This window comes from Capricornis sumatraensis, chromosome 4 (genome assembly GCF_032405125.1).
Source record: "Capricornis sumatraensis isolate serow.1 chromosome 4, serow.2, whole genome shotgun sequence".
In the NCBI taxonomy this organism is placed as follows: domain Eukaryota; kingdom Metazoa; phylum Chordata; class Mammalia; order Artiodactyla; family Bovidae; genus Capricornis; species Capricornis sumatraensis.
Window position 1 is genome coordinate 106,834,532 of NC_091072.1, and position 21,422 is coordinate 106,855,953.

The following is a 21,422-nucleotide window of genomic DNA, read 5'->3' on the forward strand; positions in this document are numbered from 1 at the left end:
CTACCTGTCATTTAAAACTGAAAATATCACAAGCTGAATTTAGTGTATTAGGTTGGGGCAAAAGTAATTTCAGTTTTACAATTGTTGAACTTTGTCATTTAATATTGAAATACATTCTTAAATAAATGTGGTTCTGCTATACATCATTTTAATGTGCATTTCTCGTTTTATTTTTTTGCTAATGACATATTGCTTACTGTTCAATTTATATTTCTTTTAGACTACAGAAATGATGTTAGACAAAAAGCAAAGTTGAGCGATTTTTTATTAGAGTTCAAAATGGTCATAAAGCAGCAGAGACAACTCAACACATCAACAATGCATCTGGCCCAGTAACTGCTAATGAATGTAGAGTGCAGTGGTTGTTCAAGAAGTTTTGCAAAGGAAACGAGATCCTTGAGGATGAGGAGTACAGTGGCTGATCATCGGAAGTTAACAATGACCAACTGAGAGGATCATTGAAGCTGATCCTCTTAAAACTACATGAAAAGTTGCCCAAGAACTCAACATTGACCATTCTATGGTTGTTTGGCATTTGAAGCAAATTGTAAAGGTGAAAAAGCTCAATAAGTGGGTGCCTCACAGCTGACTAAAAATTTAAAAATTGTTATTTTAACATGTTATCTTCTCTCATTCTATGCAACAACAATGAACCATTTCTCAAACGGATTGTGACATCTGACAAGTGAATTTTATATGACAACCAGCAATGACCAGTTCCGTGACTGGACTGAGAAGAAGCTCCAAAGCACTTCCCAAAGCCAAACTTGCACCAAGAAAAGGTCATAGTCACTGGTGGTCTGCTGCCCATTTGATCCACTACAGCTTTCTGAATCCTGGTGAAACCATTATATCTGAGAAGTATGCTCAGCAAATTGATGAGATGCACTGAAAACTGCAATGCCTCAGCCAGCACTGGTCAACAGAATGGGCCCATTCTGTTGTCTTCTCCATAACACCACCCGATCGCACGTTGCACAACCAACACTTCAAAAGTTGAATGAATTGGGCTACAAAGTTTTGCCTCATTTGCCATATTCACCTGACCTCTCAAAATCCGACCTCCACATCTTCAAGCAGCTCAACAATTTTGTGCAGGGAAAGTGATTCCACAAGCAGCAGGATGCAGAAAATGCTTTCCAAGAGTTTGTAGAATCCTGAAGCATGCTACAGGAATAAACATTTCTTTTTGGCAAAAATGCGTTGATTGTAATGGTTCCTATTTTGATTAATAAAGATGTGTTGGAGCCTAGCTATAATGATTTAAAATTCATGGTACGAAATTTAAAAATTGCGGTCCAAAACTACAGTTACTTTTGTATCAACCTAATAGATTCTTAGGAATGAGAACAAGCTTAGAGAAGATAAAGTGTAACATTTTCTGAAGTATGTTCTGCAGAACGCCAGGCCCATGAGGAGCTCTCCTGGCAAGAGGCTCCCATGGCCAAATGACCCTGGAAAACACAGGGCACTCCCCCGCCTGGTGTCTGAGCCTGCTGAGGGCTCTGCAGTGTCTCAGAGTAAATAACTATGTTAGATTCACATGCTTGCTTTCGTAGGGGGGCTTGAGCTTCCCTTCCAAGACCATAGGATTTCCTTGATAATAGGAGATATTCAGAAAAACTTCCTGTGACTCATAAAACAAAGTGAAAGTAGTAATAACTGCAATTAAAAATGTGTATGTCATGGTAGGGGGGTGGGGGAAGAAGACGGTGGGATGAATTGAGAGAGTTGCACTGACATATGTATACTACCACGTGTAACGCAGAGAGCTAGCGGGAAGCTGCTGTGTAGCAGGGAGCTCAGCTTGGTGCTCTATGGTAACCTAGATTGGGGGGAGATTTAAGAGGGAGGGGATATATATACACATATAGCTGATTCATGCTGCTGTACAGCAGAAACACAACACTGTAAAGGAATTATACTCCAATAAAAAGTAAGCAAATATATGCTCAAAACACATCAGCTCAAAGACTAAATGTATACTGGAGGTATTCTTTTGCCATTTGGGCAGCCTGGGGGGACTGATTCATATCAGAAGAATGTTAACGCTTCAAGAATGGACTGAATATTGAATTGCCCTACATAAAGACACAAAATCCATGCTCAAAGAGGCTTTTTTTTTTTTTTTTCCAGTGCAAACAAAGCTTGGTGCATCTCAAAACTGCTCAAAGGCCCAGGTCAGGACTGGTGGCCTTTGTGACTGTTTTTGAAGTTAGACAAACTCTTCACCTAGAGAGAATGAAAATGGTGGATTCATGGCATAAGATGAAAACCCTTTGGACCTGATACAAGACTCCTAAGCTAGTGAATGTCTACATTAAATCAAACATCTGGATGAAAAGATAAAAGGTGAAGCAATTCTCCACATGTTTTCAAAATGTACCAGGGACATTATGTTGGTCTTAAAACCAAACAGTTGACTATTTTCCCCCTATATTTCACCTCAGAATTCTGGCATCACATATACACCAGCTGAAAAACTCAAGGGGCCAGATGGCCCATGGGTATCATTTTTAGTTTGAATAGAGAACACTGTTTTAGATACCCTTATGGAGGCAAATTATATATTACTCTAAAACCAATTTAGAGAGAAACACTGCAATTCCCAAGGGAAGGCTGGAATTCATCCTGACAATACTGGAATATTAATGCTGACACTCAATGAAAACACTATGTAGAAGCAATAGACCAAGAGAAGGCCTACAGAGTCTATGTTTGCTTTTTACTGCTTCTGTTTATTTATTCTAGTTTTCTTCAGTTCTTTGGCAAGGGCAGTGGGAAAATGTGGGACCATAAATATACTTCTGAAAAATCGACCTTATGTCTTTCAGCAGGAAAAGGCCAGAGTGAATTGTGAGGTCAGAAGGGAAGGAGAGAGACAGAGGTGGTGGTGGTGCTGACACATTGTTTATGAGCCTCTACATACGTTCCTTCATTTCCGTCCCCGTGAAACCTGTGAGGGACAAATCCCTGCACCTGTTCTGTAGACAAAGGAAATCGGGACTCCGAGTCCTGCTCCTCATCTAACATCAGGGAGCAGGCAGCCAGTTGGAATGTGAACTCTGAGCAGCTTGTCCCTTCTATGACACCAAGGCCACTCTCCCAGAGAACGGTGTATCATGCAAACCAAAAGGTATGGGGATAGAAAGATAAATTCTGCTGTTTAAAGAAACAACTGCATCTCACAAGAATGGCAAGTTCTGGCTAAGGGCACCAGAAACCTAATGCTGACATGGCTTTAATCAACAATTTCGATCCCGTGGGAACAAACACATCCAGGGATACTGTAAGGGCTTGGCTTTGCAGTCCTTAACTGTTAACACCGACCACCTGTATGTATCCGAAAAAGAATCTCCAAAATATACAAGCAGCTCATGCAGCTCAATATCAAAAAAATAGAAACCCAATCAAAAAATAGGCAGAAGATATAGAGACATTTTCCCAAAGAAGACATACAGATAGCTAACAAACAAACGGAAATACACTCAACACCATTCATTATCAGAGAAATGCAAATCAAAACTACAGTGACATATTACCCCACACCAATTAAAATGGCCACTCTCAAGAAATCTACAAACAGTAAATGCTGGAGAGGGTGTGGAGAAAAGGGAACCCTCTTGCACTGTTGGTGGGAATGTAAATTGATACAGCCACTATGGAGAACAGGTTGGAGGTTGTAGAACTACCATATGACTTAGCAATCCCATTCCTGGGCATATATCCTGAGAAAACCATAATTCAAAAAGACACATGTAACTCAATGATCACTGAAGCACTATTTACAATAGCCAGGACATAGAAGCAACCTAGATGTTTATTGACAGATGAATGGATAAAGAAGATGTGGTATACGTACACAATGGAAAGTTAGTGATAAAGAGAAATGAAATTGGGTCATTTGTAGTGACGTGAATGGACCTAGAGTCTGTCATACAAAATAAGTCAGAGAAAAACAAATATTGCATATGGGTTAGTTTTAAGACAATGACAAACAGGATTATAGGCGGTATAACACCATAAGGACATCATTACAAGACTAATTTCTGAATATGGGTCATATTTAAATAGACCAACCCTCACTGTTCCCAATTATTATTTGTAGATGTCTAATTTAATTACTATTCAATATAGAAAACCGTAAGTATTGTATGAGGCACTAAAATTTATATTTCTTCCAAACAAACCTAGACTACTATGTCCTACTATTTAGAAATGGCTCCCCAAGAAACCGACAGACATGGTGGAGGAACAAAAGCTGAAAGACATTTACTGTATTTTGGTACCAGAGAAAGAAAGGGATTCATTAAATTTAAAAAGTAAAGTTAGGTTGTTTCCCTGTCCTGGCACCCGTGGTGGATTCATGTCAATGTATGGCAAAACCAATACAGTATTGTAAAGTAAAATAAAGTAAAAATAAAAATTAAAAAAAAAAGTCCACCAGACAGCATGAATAATCAAAATGAAATAAAACAGTAAAAAAAAAAAAAAAAAAGTGAAGTTAGTAGTTGATCCATGGCAGTTCAGATACTGAATAGAAGTGGAGTTTGAAATTTAATGGATGAGTGAAGATATAGAAAAAGCTCAGAAAAGCTGAAGTCTGCAAAATACCTTGTACCATGAATACCTTAATATTTGGTAAAACCACGAAACAAACAAAAACCAAGCATTTGGACTTCCTGGTGGTCCAGTTGTTAAGAATCTGCCTGCCAGTGCAGGGGACACAGGTTTGATCCCTGAGCCAGGAAGATCCCACATGTTGAGGAGTAACCAAGCCTGTGTTATGTACCACAACTACTGAAGCCTGCACCTAAAACCCATGTTCTGTACAGCAAGAGAAGCCACTTCAATAAGAAGCTCAACAGAGGGCAGCCCCTTGCTTGCCACAACTTGAGAAAGCCCACATGTAGCAACGAAGACCCAGTACAGTAAAAAAAACACACACACACAAAAACCTCAAATAAACCAAGCATCTAAATTGCTTTCAATAAATTCCAGGTGCATTCACAGAAATATTTAGTCAGTCTAAAGAGGACAGTTACTCACCACATCAAAGGCAGTAAACACGTGACAGTAGTGGTGATTGGACTTCAAATCCTTCGTGATATAAGCGAATGTTGAGAGGTCTTCCGGGTCCTGGGCAGCACAGGAGATATTACGAATCTCATGCTCAGCAATTATGTTCTGGAAGAAATGACATAAATGATCATTGTTTTCCTCTGCAAACCAGCCTATTTTAGAATCAAGGCAAATGACCTGGGAAGCAGCTGCTGTCCCTTTTCCTAGAAAGTCCTAGACCAGCGACATTCAAAATGACCCACTATATGTGGGCAAAGGTACACCAGGTCTGGAAGGAATATTTTCGTTTAATGAAAAACCACCTAAAATAGTCTGAACCCGGAGCAGCAGTTCTTGCCTGGCGCTGTGTAGACACTTAAAAAAAATAATTATTGTTAAGGATTTTACTATTTCTATCCCCCACATACACCGGGAGGGTCAGCGCTGCCTTCCGCCAACTCTTCCTGGAAAAGCTCCCCTGCCCTGTTGTTCTGCTTCTCCAGGAGCCCGTACCCTCACCATCCCTTACTGTTGTCCTGTGCCGGCCAGAGCACCCCAGAGCCAAGGTAGGTTGGGGAGGGCAAGTCAAAGCACCCGCTCTTGACAGCTCTGCAGAGACGAGGGGGCAGGGGTGGGAGGAAGGAAACAGCGCAGCGCAGGCTCAGTGCAGGGCCCCGTGGATGACGACACTTTGCTAACTATTCCCGGTACGCTGTAATTGCGAGTGGGCGCTGGAGGTTAGCCTCGGCAGCTCACAGGTGGAAACTGGTCTTCAGACAGTGGAAGTGCCTTGACGGAGGGCAGGTGGCGGAGCTGAGCCCACAGTCTGGGGTTTTCGGACCGCAGAGCTCAGTTCGGTTCAGTTCAGTTCAGTTGCTCAGCTCAGTCGTGTCCTACTCTTTGCGACCCCATGAATCGCAGCAAGCCAGGCCTCCCTGTCCATCACCATCTCCCGGAGTTCCCTCAGACGCGCGTCCATCGAGTCAGGGATGCCATCCAGCCATCTCATCCTGGGTCGTCCCTTTCTCCTCCTGCCCCCAATCTCTCCCAGCATCAGAGTCTTTTCCAATGACTCAACTCTTCACATGAGGTGGCCAAAGTACTGGAGCTTCAGCTTCAGCATCATTCCTTCCAAAGAAATCCCAGGGCTGATCTCCTTCAGAATGGACTGGTTGGATCTCCTTGCAGTCCAAGGGACTCTCAAGAGTCTTCTCCAACACCACAATTTAAACGCATCAATTCTTCGGCACTCAGCTTTCTTCACAGTCCAACTCTCACATCCATACATGACCACTCGAAAAACCATAGCCTCGACTAGACGGACCTCAGGCTCTCTCAAATACAATGCAATGCCTCTCACCCACAACCTCTCTCTCACTGGTTCAACGCTGTTTCATTTTTCTTCTCCCTAGCATTTTTTCGTGGCCTCTCCTTGCCAGCCTCCTCATTCCAAGCAGCCTTTAAGAATAATGGGAAAGTACCTGAGGAAACGTTTAGGTACCATTATCCTGAAGCACAAAATAATCAAGGAGAAACCACTGGGCTGCAAACCCCTGCCAGATACTTCTTTTGATATACTGATGAATTTAAGAAGGAAAATATTTCACATAATCGTGCAATCATTTCTTAGTCTCATAATATCCCATTTATAATCTCATAATATCTCATTTATGATTTTTGCAGTTGTCATAGATCTAAAACCTTTAATGATTACCCTAATTACTTCGTAATTGCACAGTCTTAAATAACCCAAGCACATATAATGCTCCGGGTGCACCCATCAATGTCTAAAAATGCTTACAAAATGCCCTTCCCTGCCAGCGCCCTGAGCAAGTTTTTCATGCCCCTCACTCTGCTGAGCTGTGTGGTTAGGAAGCAATTACAGAATTAACACATGAAAGGAAATTAAATTAAGACATTCTTCACAGTGGTCCCTTATGTTGATACTAATGTAGCACTGTCAAAAATAACTCAAATTGGAGTCAGAATCCCGTAAACAAGTAACATCCTCTTGCAGGATAGAATTTCAAGATAGAAGGTCCAGATCCTCTTCTGACATCCAGACAGCATTTCTTCAAGAAGAAAACTAAATTAGGAACTTGTGAAATCTTAAATTTAAAATTAATAAGAGCTGCGTGATCTTTATAGGCACAGTGTTAGCAGGTGCTCCAGGCCTCCACCGTCATTTATTTTGTTTCCACTGTCATTTTAACTGGGGGCTGCGAGTTTTTTCAGCAAGTCTGTGTGGATGTGGTCTCATCATCCAGGATCCACTATTAGTGGAAATAGAGCATTGGCTCCAACTTTTAACTAAATTGTTATGTTGTGTTCTTGAGATTTTTAACTAGCATAAGGTAGATTCATTGGAAGGACTGATGCTGAAGCTCCAATACTTTGGCTACCTGATGCAAAGAGCTGACTCACTGGAAAATACCTTGATGCTGAGAAAGACTGAGGGCAAAGAAGGGGGCCACAGAGGATGAAATGGTTGGATGACATCATCAACTCAATGGACATGAATTTGAGCAAACTCCAAGAGACAGTGAAGGACAGGGAAGCTTGGCGTGCTGTAGTTGATGGGGTCGCAAAGAGTCAGACATGACTGAACAACAACAAAAAAGGTAGATTAACTTCTCAGGAAGGTGTTACAGTGAAAAGCGCCCTATGACTTTTATTGCACTGAATACCCTGAATCTTGCCAGTTCATAAGATGTCACTCTTGATTTTCAATGATGTATGACAGCCCTGTGGCCCAGGGAAAACTTGTAAAGTAGATCAAGCTTTATCTCTGGAGCTCTCTCTTAATTATGAGCTTCATGTGTCTGTCCTCCCCCAGTTTGTATCTTGAAATCCTAGCTCCCTGTGTGATGGTGCTTACAGGTGGGGCTTTGGGATATGATTAGGTCACAAGGGTGGAGCTCTCGTGAAGGTGATTAGTGCTTTTACAAGATGAGGAGCCAGTAGGTCCTTGGTTATCCATTTTAAATACAGCAGTGTGTACCTGTTCATCCCAAACTACCTAACTATCTGTCCTCCCCATCTTTTCCCCCAGAAATCATAAGTTCATTCTCTAGGAACTCTGCTCAATGTTATGTGGCAACCTGGATGGGAAAGGAGTTTGAGGAAGAACGATACATGTGTATGTATGGCTGAGTCCCTCTGCTGTCCACCTGAAACTATCACAACATTGTTCATCAGCTATACTCCAATACAAAATAAAACACTTAATAAAAAAATAAACCTAAGTTGGCTTAACAAAAAAAAACTCCAAACAGTTGAGAGAGCCAACTGGCCCTCTCTGCCATGAGGACACAGCAGGAAGATGGCTGTTTATGAAGCAGCAAATGGAGGCTTTCATCAGATACTGAATCTGTTGCTGACTTAATTTTGGACTTTCCAGCCTCTGTGGTTTAAGCAACCCTGTCTCTGGTAATTTATTACAGCGCTAGGACACTCTTCCTCTTTCTTGACTTTCCCTCCCAATTTTCTGAAACCCGTCCCCACAACCACTCCCTCACTTCTCTCATCCCCAGGAGCCCGGGACTGTCTCTTAACTCCGAGGCCCTGCCCTCCTCCGTGCTGCTCCATGTTCCAAAATCAGCCTCTTCACCTACTGCTGAAACTTTTATTCCTCTGTTCTCACGGTCTAAACCGGAGGAAAGGCAGGCTAATAAAAACGTTCTATAATCAGTTAATAGCTCATTTACTGGCATTTAATCATCCTAATTGGCAATTGAAAAATATGCTTATAAATGAATTCATACTGATAGACTGGGTAGGGAGGTATCTTGAACAGAACTTCCTGATAGGTTGATGGTGCTGGAATGTGGAGAGGACCTGGGATCTCACTACCGATGTAACCAAGCAGGACTCACTACTGATGTAACCAACTGAGGCCTTTTCAGGACAGACCCCGCTCCCACATCCTCTCAGAAGTACCCAGATAATAGTATCTCATGCCTGAGTTTTTCAGATGCTAAAAAACCACCACCATGCATGCATGCTTAGTTACTTCAGTCATGCTGGACTCTTTGTGACCCCATGGAATGTGGCCCAACAGGCTCCTTTGTCCATGGGATTCTCCAGGCAAGAATACTGGAGTAGGTTGCCATGCCTTTCTCCAGGGGATCTCTTTGACCTAGGGATCGAACCCACGTCTCTTGTGTCTCCTGCATCAGCAGGCAGGTTCTTTTTTACTAGCCCCTGGGGAAAAATGAACTACTTGATGAGCAACAGCACGTAGCCACCAGGCCATCTGGCGCCTAAGAGTTGATCACCATCAGCCAGTCAAGAGAACTATGCACGAGCTGATCACACACCTGGGGACACCAGTCCCTCACTTGGTCTTTAAAAATGCTCTGCTGAAAAACTAAATAAAGGTGTGGTGGTTCTTTGGTTTAAAAAAAAAAAATGCTTTGCTGAAACCCTCCAGGGAGTTTGGGGTTTTAAGGGCATGAGCCACCCGTTCTCCTTGCCTGGCCCTGCAATAAACCTTTCTCTGCTTCAAACCGCCGACATTGGGAGTGTTTGGCCTCACTGTGTGTCAGGCACACAAATGTACATGTGGCGACACTGAGCTCAATGCTGTCATCACTCTGCATCACCTTTGTAGAACGGCAAGGCCAGGTCTCCATGTGGATGGGATGGAGCTGCGGATGGAATGGAGGCTGCATGTGCTATAAACAACCTGTTTAGGCAAAAGTCCTCAATTAATCTGTGCCTAAAAATATAGCATAAGCCCCGCCTGAGGCTGACATTCAAAACAAGCAAACCCAGGCACTGAGTTATTCCTAATTTAGCTGGATGGGAAGACTGAGGAGGGGTCAGAGCAGGAAGGCAAAATGCAACCCAATCTTGGTCAAGTGCTGGATGTGGGGACTGTGTCACCTCTTAGAAGGCCCTGCTGCTCTGAAGAGGGGTTTGGAACTAAGCAGTTGTAGTCTTCTTGGTGGAAAGCCACGCTAGAGCTACCTCTGGGCTATGGAGCACCAGAAAGCTGGTGTGATTTATCTGTAACATTTTAGTATAAATCTATTCCAAGTCCCATTTTTAGTTCAATGTCATTTTCACTTCTTCCTTTTCCAATAGAGTTTAGTTATTCAATTTGTTTCCTATGTTGGTAGGTAGTAAACTCATGAGTTGATAACCAGGCACCTAACCTTCTCCATGGACTCAGCCACAGCTATTTCTTCATGAAAGTAAAAGGAAAGAAGTGCTTTGCTGGAGGGTTCACCTTTTACCTAGTCAAATGCAAGCAAATAGGAATGAAGTGTAAATTAAGCATCCATTGCACTTCAAACAAATTGGTAGAGGAGCTGTGGAGTAACAGAAAAAAGCACTAGGTTAGGGAATGGGAAAGTCAAGTTTTAGTCCTTCTCAGTGACCAGCTGGCTGTGTCACTGCAGGGCAGTCACTTGGAAAAGGGTCTGAGGCCTTTGGTTACTCTACGTGTCCAGAGCAGTCCAAACACCCCCTCTATGTGACCAGGGCAGGGTTACAGAGATGTGGCGGTCGGGAGGGGACAGTTTAAGAATCAAGTACAACGAAACATCAAACATAAACAATAGCCTGTGACTTCTGCTTGTGTCTCAGTACAGGCTTAGTGTTCACAGCACCTCAAATTGTGAGGTCTTCCCAGGTGTCTACAAATCACAAATCCTTCACGTCAAGTCAGAATGGCTCCCTGTCAACAATGCTTCCCAGGGGAGGAACCTGCGGTGTAAACCGGAAGCAGGATCTGGAATGCATCAGCCTGCTCCTTCCCTGCTGTGGGCATTAACCAGAGGCTGGACTTTGCACAAGACCAAGTGGCACACACGATGCCCTGCAGACACTGCTGATGAGCACAGTTCCCTTCACCCACGACCCTTCAGCACTGGCTCCTCCACACGCCCTGAAACCAGGCCTTCAGCCCCGGCTGGCAGTGTCTCAGCCTTCCTCAGACAAACTCCACCAGCGCAGCTCTTCACCGTTTCTCTTTTCTACCTTCTAACACAAGCTCTCTGCTCTGGTCTCTCACACACTAACTCCTAGGCCACGGCCCTGAGTCACCCACCATCCACCATCAGATTGAAGCAGATCAGCTACACCCTAGGATACTGGGATGGGGACCAGTGTTAAAGTCAATGTCCCCAAATTCCTGAAAAAGCCAGGCAAGTGCTTTTTAACTAGTTTTAAAGTTACCCAGACTCACCAGTTTTCTTTTGTGATTGTCAAAAAGAGATATGAAATTGGAATGTAACATATTATCTTAAAGGTCATAGAGAGGTTGGCTCCACCTGCCACCAACATATGCATCTGCCTTTGCTCTGGGTTTTGAGAATAAGCTAAGAACCACACTGTGAGGACTTGAAAGACATGGGCCTTCTTCATCTAGTGGCTTCATTCATGCAATTATCTTTGGCATATCTTTCAGTGCTTAGATGTCCAGGTAGCCCTTAGGGGAGAGCTATATGAGTAATTCGTCTAAGTACGGGTGACTGAAGCAGAAGCATCTTCTCAAAGTCTAGGAAATCAAGATCTACGGCCACTAATGTGTCTGTAAGGTAAAGGCCACAGAGCCAACAGTGCTCCCTCCTTCCTCTGATGATGGAGAGCGTTAGAGAGGATGCTGTTATTACAGATGCACCCAGTTATGCCACCAGCTTCATGGGATGACAGTCTTAAGACTCTGGAAACTTCTCAGGGCAAATACAACTTGTTTAGAAAATGTCAGAATCCAAGCCTACTAATACCATTGTTAATCTAAGAGTGTTAAACTCATATGCTGAATATATATTGCCATTCATGATTTTCAAGTGCAAATGGGGTAGAGGCAACTGCTCCAGGCTAAGAAAAAAACAATGCCAAAGACTTTCTTGAAGTTTCAATACACTGAAAGCAGTGGTATCTCAAGAATTCCATCAAGTTTTGAAACTTTAAAAACCAACTGACTATAATCTAGGGCTAAAGGAAGCAACTAAAATTGCTTCTAAGAAATGACAAAGCAAATCAATTGGGATTTTTCTGATCAGGCTCCCCACAATTGTAATCTGATAATGGTAACTGAGCTGACTCATTGGAAAAGCCCCTGATGCTGGGAAAGATTGAGGGCAGGAGAAGGGGATGACAGAGGATGAGATGGTTGGATGGCATCACCGACTCAATGGACATGGGTTTGGGTGGACTCCGGGAGTTGGTGATGGACAGGGAGGCCTGGCATGCTGTGGTTCACGGGGTCACAAAGAATCGGACACGACTGAGTGACTGAACTAAACTGAATGGTAACTGTCAATGACATATTGCCAGGTTGAAGCCATTATCCACCTAAGGCATCTGACTCTGAGTGTGCTCTGGACATCATTGGCTAGCTTGAGCAGGCTGAGTTATCAGCCTTCTGCCTGGGTTTCAGAACTGCTTCTAAAACTGGGAGGTTGTTCTCCTCAGTAGACTTGGGGAGCTTGGGCTTATGTGATCACTGACAGAGCAGTCTTCTTCATTACAGAAAACAAACTGGGAAGGCTTTCAATGGGTGAAAGCCATTGAATCTGGGGATTCAGATGGTCAGGCTTATTACAGTCAAGAGTCACTAGCCACAGGATGTTTACCTGAATCTAAATCCAGGTGCCCTGGTCATAAATTTCCATCATTTAAATTCATCTGATTCATGACTTCGGCTTCCTTTCCCCAGAATGGAGTGGGTCCAACTGGGAAGACTGGGTAGGCAGTCCAGAAAACAAACAGTGTTCACAAATGGGGATCACCTCATTTCCCCAATTTCTATACTTTATTGGTTGGAAGGATGTAAGACTAAAATGCAGGGACATGTGGGGGTTTGGGAGGAAGAGCCAGTCAGGTTTGAGTTTCTGGAGGGGGAGAGTGGTCACACCCACATTTTCTAGTTTAGCACCTGCACTCCATCATCTTTGCCAAGATAGGACACTTTTGAAGTAAAATGCAACCCGTTTGTCTGCACTTGACCTTGGAGCCCATGAACCATTCTCCCAGTGAGTGCAAGGTCATAGCACGGTCACAGCATGGCCTGAGCTTTTCAGATGGTGCCTCTTAAGAAAACAATACAGTTGAAACCCTCTCTTCCATCTCAATAGTTGAGAACGAAATGCAATTCTATGATGTAAAAGCCAGAGCGTGTGTTCCCTGTGTCAGGTATTCATTACATACATCAAGAGAAAGGACAGGCCTATCTCTGGAGAAATGGAAAGACAAACACTCTAGTCTGTTGCCTAGTGACACTTCCTCTGACGGAGAAATGAACACTGATGCGTTTTCACTCTAGATATGATTTTTCCTGTTTTAATGTTCCCTGGACCCAAAGGGATATTGTCGGATCCTGAACAGCACAGTCTATGAGGGAAGGTACCTTGGAAAGGTGAATGCAAAATATGTGTAGAAATCCTGGATCAGGCCTCCAAATGCAAGATGCCCCTCTGTGTGTGGGTGTGGGTGTGGGTGGGGGTGTGGGGGTGTGTGTATCTACAGCTGTGTTTAGGGAGCATGAAGGTGGGGGTTGGGGAGTGATTAAAATGGGGGATGATGGGACTTCCCTTGGTGGTCCGGTGATTAAGACTCCAGTGGTTAAGACTTAAACTCAGGTTTGATCCCTGCTTGGGGAACTAAGATCCCACATGCCACACGATGTGGCCAAAACATTAAGAAAAATTAAACAAATAAAATGGGGATGTTAAGTATGATGGGAAGCAAAGGATTTTAGATCATTTACTCAGGACTGTAGAGGTATGGTACCCACCTTATTTGTTGCATCAATAAATTTGACTCCTTTATAGGAGACTGAAAGGATGATAGTAGGAACCTTCTTCATTTGCTCTGTAGACTTCTGAAATTAAAATTAGAAAGCTGTTAGAGCAGTTTGTGTTGCATGGCAACTGTAGCATGTAATTTTTTCTCTTGAAAGATAAAAATAAGCTCAAGTTAAAAACAACAACAACACACACACACACACCCCAAACATACTTTAATTTAAATATATGTTTCTCTTCTCTTGGGCTTAGCTCTGGTTTAGGTTTATAAAGTATCTGTCTTGCATTGAGGATCTAAATAGAGCTTTTCTGCTGCTTCATGTGGGTGAAGGAATACTGCCTTTTTGTGACACCAAGAGGAGAAACAAACAGCTCCGTCCCCTACTGCAACTGCAAGCAACATTCTTTGGAAGAGAGTTAAGCCATGTCAGATGGAACTCCAAGGGTGAGTTTAGCATGAACAAAATACATGCCACCTTTCCCCGTTTCTTCCCAGTCTCTTTCTTCAAGGTACAAGGCATGTCTGAATACATACTTAAAATCGGGATTTAGAATACCTCATTGTGAATTTTTCTTGCACCTGGCCAAATCTGTAAAAGATGGTAGCATATTTGCAGCAGAATTGCTTGTGGCCACATAGGTTATAACACCACTCCATGACACTTGATCCCTCTGGGAGCAGGCTGTATTTTGAGCCCTGGTAAAACCGGACAGTCCAGGTAACCCACTTCATCATTTAGAGGTGAGGTTAATCCCTTAGGCTAAAGTTCTTATGCTAGATGTTCACAATGGCTGAATGTGCTTAGGGTTAGCAGCTTCTACAGTTTCATGCACCTGCATAAAGTTTCTCTGTAATTTAGCATTTGCCTTTTCTGGTTAGTTTTATCATTCATCACAGGTCACCCACAGTCTGTTTACTTCATTTCGTGCTGTGGACATTCCCAATAATCACATTAAACATCAAGAAGAACCTACCTGACAGTTAGCCTGATGGATTTTCCAGACAAGACAGGTGAGAGCATAACAGGAGAGAAAATACATAAAAAGGTGAGAGGAAGCGATTTCGGTAATTCACCAACAGCACAGACTCATTAGACAGTAAAGAGAACAGGCTCTATAGATACATGTTGATGCAGTACAACTGTTATCTTACAGAAACTGCTGCAGGCTTTTCCAGACCCTGTCTCTCCTTTGTCTTTACTGTTTTCTCATTGTTCTGTTTACTGCATTGCACGGTCTTATTATGACTGGCACGCATGAGCCTTCTGCTTTGAGCATTCCAGGACCAGCTGTCTTATGTACATTAAGGGAATTGAGGGAAAATATGAACTTTCCTGATTTCTTCATTTATATTACCCATTTTTCATTTATAAACTCTGAAATGTGACCAGAATGAAAGAAGATCTGATAGTTTGAATACAACTCATTGAACTCTGTAATGATAATTTCATTTTTCGCTTGAGCCATGGAAAAGGTGTTTCACATTTTCCCGGTTGTTTTGACACACCTTTTTGAGAGCTACTATATTTGCATCAGAGATAAAGAAAATTGATTACTGAGAGTATTACTATGTAATATTAAGTGTTTCATACAGTACAGAAAAAAAGCAGTACCTGTGAAGTGCTTTTTAACTAGTTTTAAAATTACCCAGACTCACCAGTTTTCTTTTGTGATTGCCAAAAAGAGATATGAAATTGGAATGTAAGGTTAGATACTTCTTTTTTTAATACTTTATCCAACCAGCTCTTAGAAACGTACAAGATAAATTGAAGGCTAGAAGAAATAACATGCAGCATGCTGACTGGAAGGTAAAACCGTGGGCTGAATTCTGTAAAGAGAGAGGCTGTGGCAGGAACAGGCAGCACTTTGGTGGACTGAATGTGTGTGTGAAGGGACGGAACGTATGGTGGACTGAATGCGTGCATACGTGTGAAGAATTCTTTGCAAAGAGTAACAATGGGTTCCAACAAATCACCTCGCCCATCTCTTGCAAATACACTCTCGTGGACAGCTATCTGTGACATGAAATAGTAATAACATACACCTAACATATGGAGAAGGGAACGGCAACCCACTCCAGTATTCTTGCCTGGAGAATTTCAGGGACAGAGAAGCCTGGTGGGCTGCAGTCTATAGGGTTGCAAAGAGTCGGACACAACTGAGCAACTAACACACACACGTTCCCCTAACATAAGGTTAAAATACCAACATGTTATGAAGTATTAAGAAACCCCATCCCAAAGAAAAAAGAAAAGCCATCTGTTATTCATTCTGCAACTGAGTGGATATTAAGTGGCCCACAAGCTGGAGAAATGCAGTCTACTTTAGGGGATGTCACAGAGACCTCAGATCGTGTGCAGACTTCTGTCTGCTGAATCCGGCTGTCTAGTGCTATGTTGAGATGGATTCTGAGCTGCGTCTGGGCTCTGCAGTCAGGAGAGTTGGGAACAACATCTGCCGTGGACAGGGAGGGACATATCACCATTCCTGGCTTGAGAGCAGCTACAACACAAATGTTGACAAATGTGACAGAGAGGTGAACAGAGTCCTTCCTGACTTCTGGGCAGGAAGAGCCTCACTCTGCATGAGGGAGTGGGCAAGTCTTCATCCATTCAGCCAGCTGCCTCCTGAGCCAGGTGACTGACCTGGCTCTTCAATGATGGATAGGATTCTCCAGGTGGCAGAAGAGGACTAAAGAGCCGTTTTAGCAGCAGAATTAACATACACATGCATGCATCTGGAAATGAGAAATAATATGGTGGGTTTGGAATAACTGGTGGGAGATTAGGATGGTAGAGTAGGTTTGGATGGTTGTAACTTACTCTGCCAACCTAGGATCCATTGGATGCTTTCAAGTAGGGAGTGACTTGATCAGGTCTGTGTTGCAGAAAGATAGCTACAGTGGGTTGTATGGACTGAAACAGCTAGAGGCTGAACATGGGGAGGGGGGGTAGGAAGGTATAAATTCAAACCAGAGTCCTAAGCTCCCAAGTTGAGGTAGATGCTCTGGAGAATGGAAGGGAAGCTGCCATTCTGATGAGGAAGAATCAAGAGGATCTCTGACTGGTCCACATGGTGAGCGGTAGGATGCTGAGGACTCAGAGGCCATTAGCTGAGATAAGGACCACTAGAGCAGACTGTACTTTTGCAAGAAACCTTTCTGAATCTGATTATCACCTTGATAATCTGGCAGAGCTGTCCAGCAGGAAACTGGAAATAAGAATTAGATCTGGAAATCCAAACACAGAGAGTGGGTGACCGAGGAAACAGGAGCAGACAAAGTGGCTCAGAGTGAACTAGAGGAGGGCTAAGAATCACGCTGCAGGGGATGGTTAATACTTAAGAAGTTAAGTATTAATGAAGAAATGGGGAAGAAAGTAGAGTCAATGAAGGAACCTGAAACAAAGTTGGAAGAAGCCTGACAGCAGGATCACGAAGTCAAGAGAAGATTCCTTAGAGGGTGGGAGCAGTGCCCGATGTCAAGAGGACTAAAAAGGCCTACAAAATCTGTGCCGAGCACAGTGGCAGGCACACATGGGAGTGGTTGCTACTTTTACTGGGTTTCCTGGCTGAAAGCCCCAGCTTGGAAAAATAGAAAAATCTGTTGCTGATTTTACCAAAAGGGGCTTCAGGCGAATGGTGGCAGCAGACACAGAAAACCTCAATGGTGCAATGAATCAAGAATCCTTGTTTTCCTAACTGGAGGCCACAATGGGGTTCCAGTGTTGCAGGTTACACAAAGGCCCAGGAGGGCTGGTGGTGGGGTGGCTGCATGTTGTGGCCCAAACTGTACTTCTCTTCCCACTGAGTCAAGACAAGACGACGATGGATCCGGCCAGGGAGGGGCTGTGGGAGGTCTTCGGGGTAATCACCTCCTTTAAGGCATTTTTATTCTGTACAAGAGACACAGATCCAATCTCTTTCTAGAGGATTTTCTGATGGTGTACTTTACAGAGCTTTAAAGAGGTCTATTCACACATGATTTTAATGAAAGATGAAAATACAGAGAAAGAAGGTAAATATACTGAGTCTTCACTGGCTAATCAGGGAGGCAAGAAATCCAATAAGCGCTTCATTTTATGAAGGCTTTCCAGATATCAAAATGTGAGCTCAGGCTTCCCTGATGGCTCAGTGGTAAAGAATCTGCCTGCCAATGCAGGAGACTTGGGTTCAATCCGTGATCTGGGTAGATCTCACCTGCCATGGAGCAACTAAGCCCGTGGCCACAATGACTGAGCTTGTGCTCTAGAACCCAGGAGTGGCAACGCCTGAAGTCCACGTGCCTTATCGTGCTCTGCAACAAGAGAAGCCACTGCAAGAAGCAGTTCATGCACCACAACTAGAGAAAAGCCCACACACTCAGCACAGCCAAAAATGAATAAATGAATAAAATTACAAAAAGAAAAGGTGAACCTGGAGCCTCAGCCCGACCGAAGAAGCCGAAGTCCCTTCCTCTCCAGCTTCTCCTTCAGTGTTGTAACCATCTTCTCCCCCCAATCCAGGGTCGAAGGCACCTAGTCTGGACAACACTGCTTGAATTACAAAGCACTTGGTCTCAGGCAACTTGGTTTCTATGACCTAGCTGCATGCTTTGCTGTGTTTCTGGATGGTGAATACTCCCACAGGTGTATATTAAAAATTGAAGCCTTATTTATTTGTATAAATAGACTTCTCTTTTTCAGGCCCATTTCCTCAGTAAAATGCTCAGGGCAAACTTTCTTTTGTGGTTCCCTTTTGTTTCCAGTTGCCCTTTTTACTATGCCACACTCTGGGTGGAATTTCTAAGGTTTCTCAGAGTCTTCAAATCCCCACCAGCTTCACGTGTATGTGTGTGTTTTAGTTGCTCAGTCATGTCCGACTCTGCAACCCCATGGACTGTAGCCCTCCAGGCTCCTCTGTCCATATGATTCTCCAGGCAAGAATACTGGAGTGGGTTGCCAGTCCCTTCCCCAGAGGATCTTCCCGACTCAGGGACTGAATCTGGGTCTCATGCATTACATGTAGATTCTTTAGCCTCTGAACCACTAGGGAAAACCATCAGCTTCACAGGGAGACTAATTGTAATGAGGACCTCTGCCTACCTAATCAGCTGTATGCTCATGGGTAATGCCCCAAATTAACTTCACCTTTGCAGCATCCTGCTCTCCCACTGAAAGCTGAAAGAATATAGTGATATTTCATTGTATTTCCTTCACAATTTCCCGTTAAGATTATCATCCTTTTATTATTCCAAGAGAAACAGTATTTAGTTGTATACAGATGTTACCTTTCTGAAACCTATAATAAAATGCAAGTACTGAATCAATTCAAAGCCAGTCTTTTCTTTAGCACTCGGGGTTTATATTGTTTTTAAGCATCATAGAGAACAGGGATCATAATTTCCTCTCTGGGGGCAGGCCCCTGAAATACTGTTTGTAATAGAAAAAGTAACTGAACACTCTAACAGCATTTTTTTTTAAGAGGGATTTTTGGATTCACCAAGGAAAGTAGTAACAACTATCTTTAATTTTCTTCAAACACTTTTCATTTCCTTTCAAAGTACAAATTATGAACTGCTTGGAATATCTGTATCAAGTCAGAAATTGCCATTGAGCTTTTCTAGCCTTACACCCCCAAAATAGTTTCTTATTTTCTAATACAGAATCAACAGTATGAGAACATATTGTTTTGCAATACAGGGGCCCTTGGATCTCAGAGCAGGGCTTCCCAGGCGGCACTAGTGGTAAGTGCTTGCCAATGCAGGAGACATAAGAGACCTGGGTTCGATCCCTGAGTCGGGAAGATCCTCTGGAGAAGGGAACGGCAACCCACTCCAGTATTCTTGCCTGAGAATCCCATGGACAGAGGAGCCTGGCAGGCTATAGTCCATGGGGTTGCAAAGAGTTGGACACAACTGAAGTGACTTAGCATGCACGAATCTCAAAGCAGGACTTTCATGGGTAAATGAGAGTAAAGAGGTTTAGAGCTGAGACTAGAAGCACTTCAGTTGTGAGCTGCAATGTTAGGTTTGGGTCCAGAGTGACATTTATGTTCCGAATAGGACTCAATTGTGCCCCATAGTCAGTATAGAGTGAAGAGCCTACAGGGAGGATATCACTGACCCCTCATTCTTACAAAATCCGATCATTGCCAGGGGGTGTTTTAAGCACAGACTGGCACAGATTTCTCGATGGGCTACTGCCATCCAACTTATAGCATATATTAACCTGCACACAGCTACCCTGAGAATGCTTTCTAGTGAGATAGCCAGTGCTGAGTCATAACTATTAATTTTGCCATATAATACTTTCCTTATTTCAATGCTTAATTATTGTATTTAGTTTCAGCAAGTAAATTAAAACAGGATCAAACTTTTATGTTTGGAAGCCCCAAGTGACTCTCAAATGATTAAAAAACCACACCAAACAAGCAATATTGTGGTGATTTTTGTATTTGGCAAAAGCAGCTAAGTTGCAGGGATTGTTAAGAGAGAAAAAGTAGACTGCAAATTAGCCATCTGAAATGATCTCTTACCCTTCGAAGCTCAGTTTCAAGGTCACTTTCTGGGAAAAGCTCAGTTTTGGACTTGCCTTCTGGTCAGTTTCTGGCCTCCTGGCTGAAGGGGCTGCTTTCCTCCCCTTTCCTCCCCTCGCGGTGCGGGTGGGGCTGTCCCCTTCCCCGTGAGGCCCGCCCCTTTCCGCGAGGACGGCCCCCACCTTTCCAAATTTGTCCTACAATGACTAGCACAGGTCTCAGGTGAAACTTATGAAGGCGCCATTTTTTTTTAAAAGGTCAAAATGGCTAAATACCAGCAATTTTACAGGAATCAATCTAAAAGCTGCTGAAATCTATGACTGTTAAAGGAATGAACAAATGAATGAATGTACAGCAATGAGTAGGAAGCCAGCTTTACAGAGGAGAATTGCAGTCCCAGCCTCTCAACACGTGGAGAGCTCAGAACACTTTGCAGAGAACCCAGATGCCCCGAGCCAGGCCTGGAGGCCTCCGAAGAACTTGGGAGGAGAACCACGGATGTGATGAGAGATGGACCGAGACAGACTCCTCTGGGGTAGCAAACGCTTCACAGATCTCGTGATAGTTCAGCTTCAAGGAGAGGGTTAGGCCTTGGCAACAGGAAACTGGCTCCAACTGCCAGCACCAAGATAAGAAGGAAAGCCTTTTTGAGAGGGCAGAAGAATCATTAGAGGCAAAGCTGAGAAGTTTCCCCCTCTGCTCTTTAATCATAGTGTCACTCTCATCTGTTCCTAACGACTTTGGGGTAAGTCGCACTTGGCCGTGAAATGAGGGTATAAATGACCTCACAAGGGCTTTTCTGGTCACAAGGACTCTGACCCAAAGGCTCGGCGAATATAGAGCCTAAGTAAGGCCACGTAACTGGAACAGACAGCGTAGCAAGCGGCAGCCATTTAAACCAGTCCTCCTGCCTAAGATTCGGCTACTGTGTGTACTGTCAGAGTAAAGAACACAGCCTGGGCGAGTCTGCAGGGCACAAAGCAATGCCCTCGATCTCTGTTCCTCCAGCCCTGGCTGGTTTCCAGGCACCGTGGCACAGTGTTCTACCAGGACAGTCTATCTACACGGCAGCCTTACTGGTTGCCCATGGAC

General features: G+C 43.5%; 1 protein-coding gene across 17 annotated transcripts in view; it reads right to left on the minus strand.

The window, feature by feature from the left end:
* Positions 1-21,422, minus strand: part of ANKS1B (ankyrin repeat and sterile alpha motif domain containing 1B) — a 1,136,988-nt gene that overhangs the window by 31,495 nt on the left and 1,084,071 nt on the right. For all 17 annotated transcript variants that reach the window (XM_068970630.1, XM_068970629.1, XM_068970628.1 and 14 more), the window contains 3 exons: positions 14,793-14,804; positions 13,808-13,894; positions 5,050-5,187 (listed from right to left, as the gene is read on the minus strand). In XM_068970630.1, the coding sequence (XP_068826731.1) occupies positions 5,050-5,187; positions 13,808-13,894; positions 14,793-14,804 (237 nt within the window). The remainder of the gene's footprint in view (positions 1-5,049; positions 5,188-13,807; positions 13,895-14,792; positions 14,805-21,422) is intronic.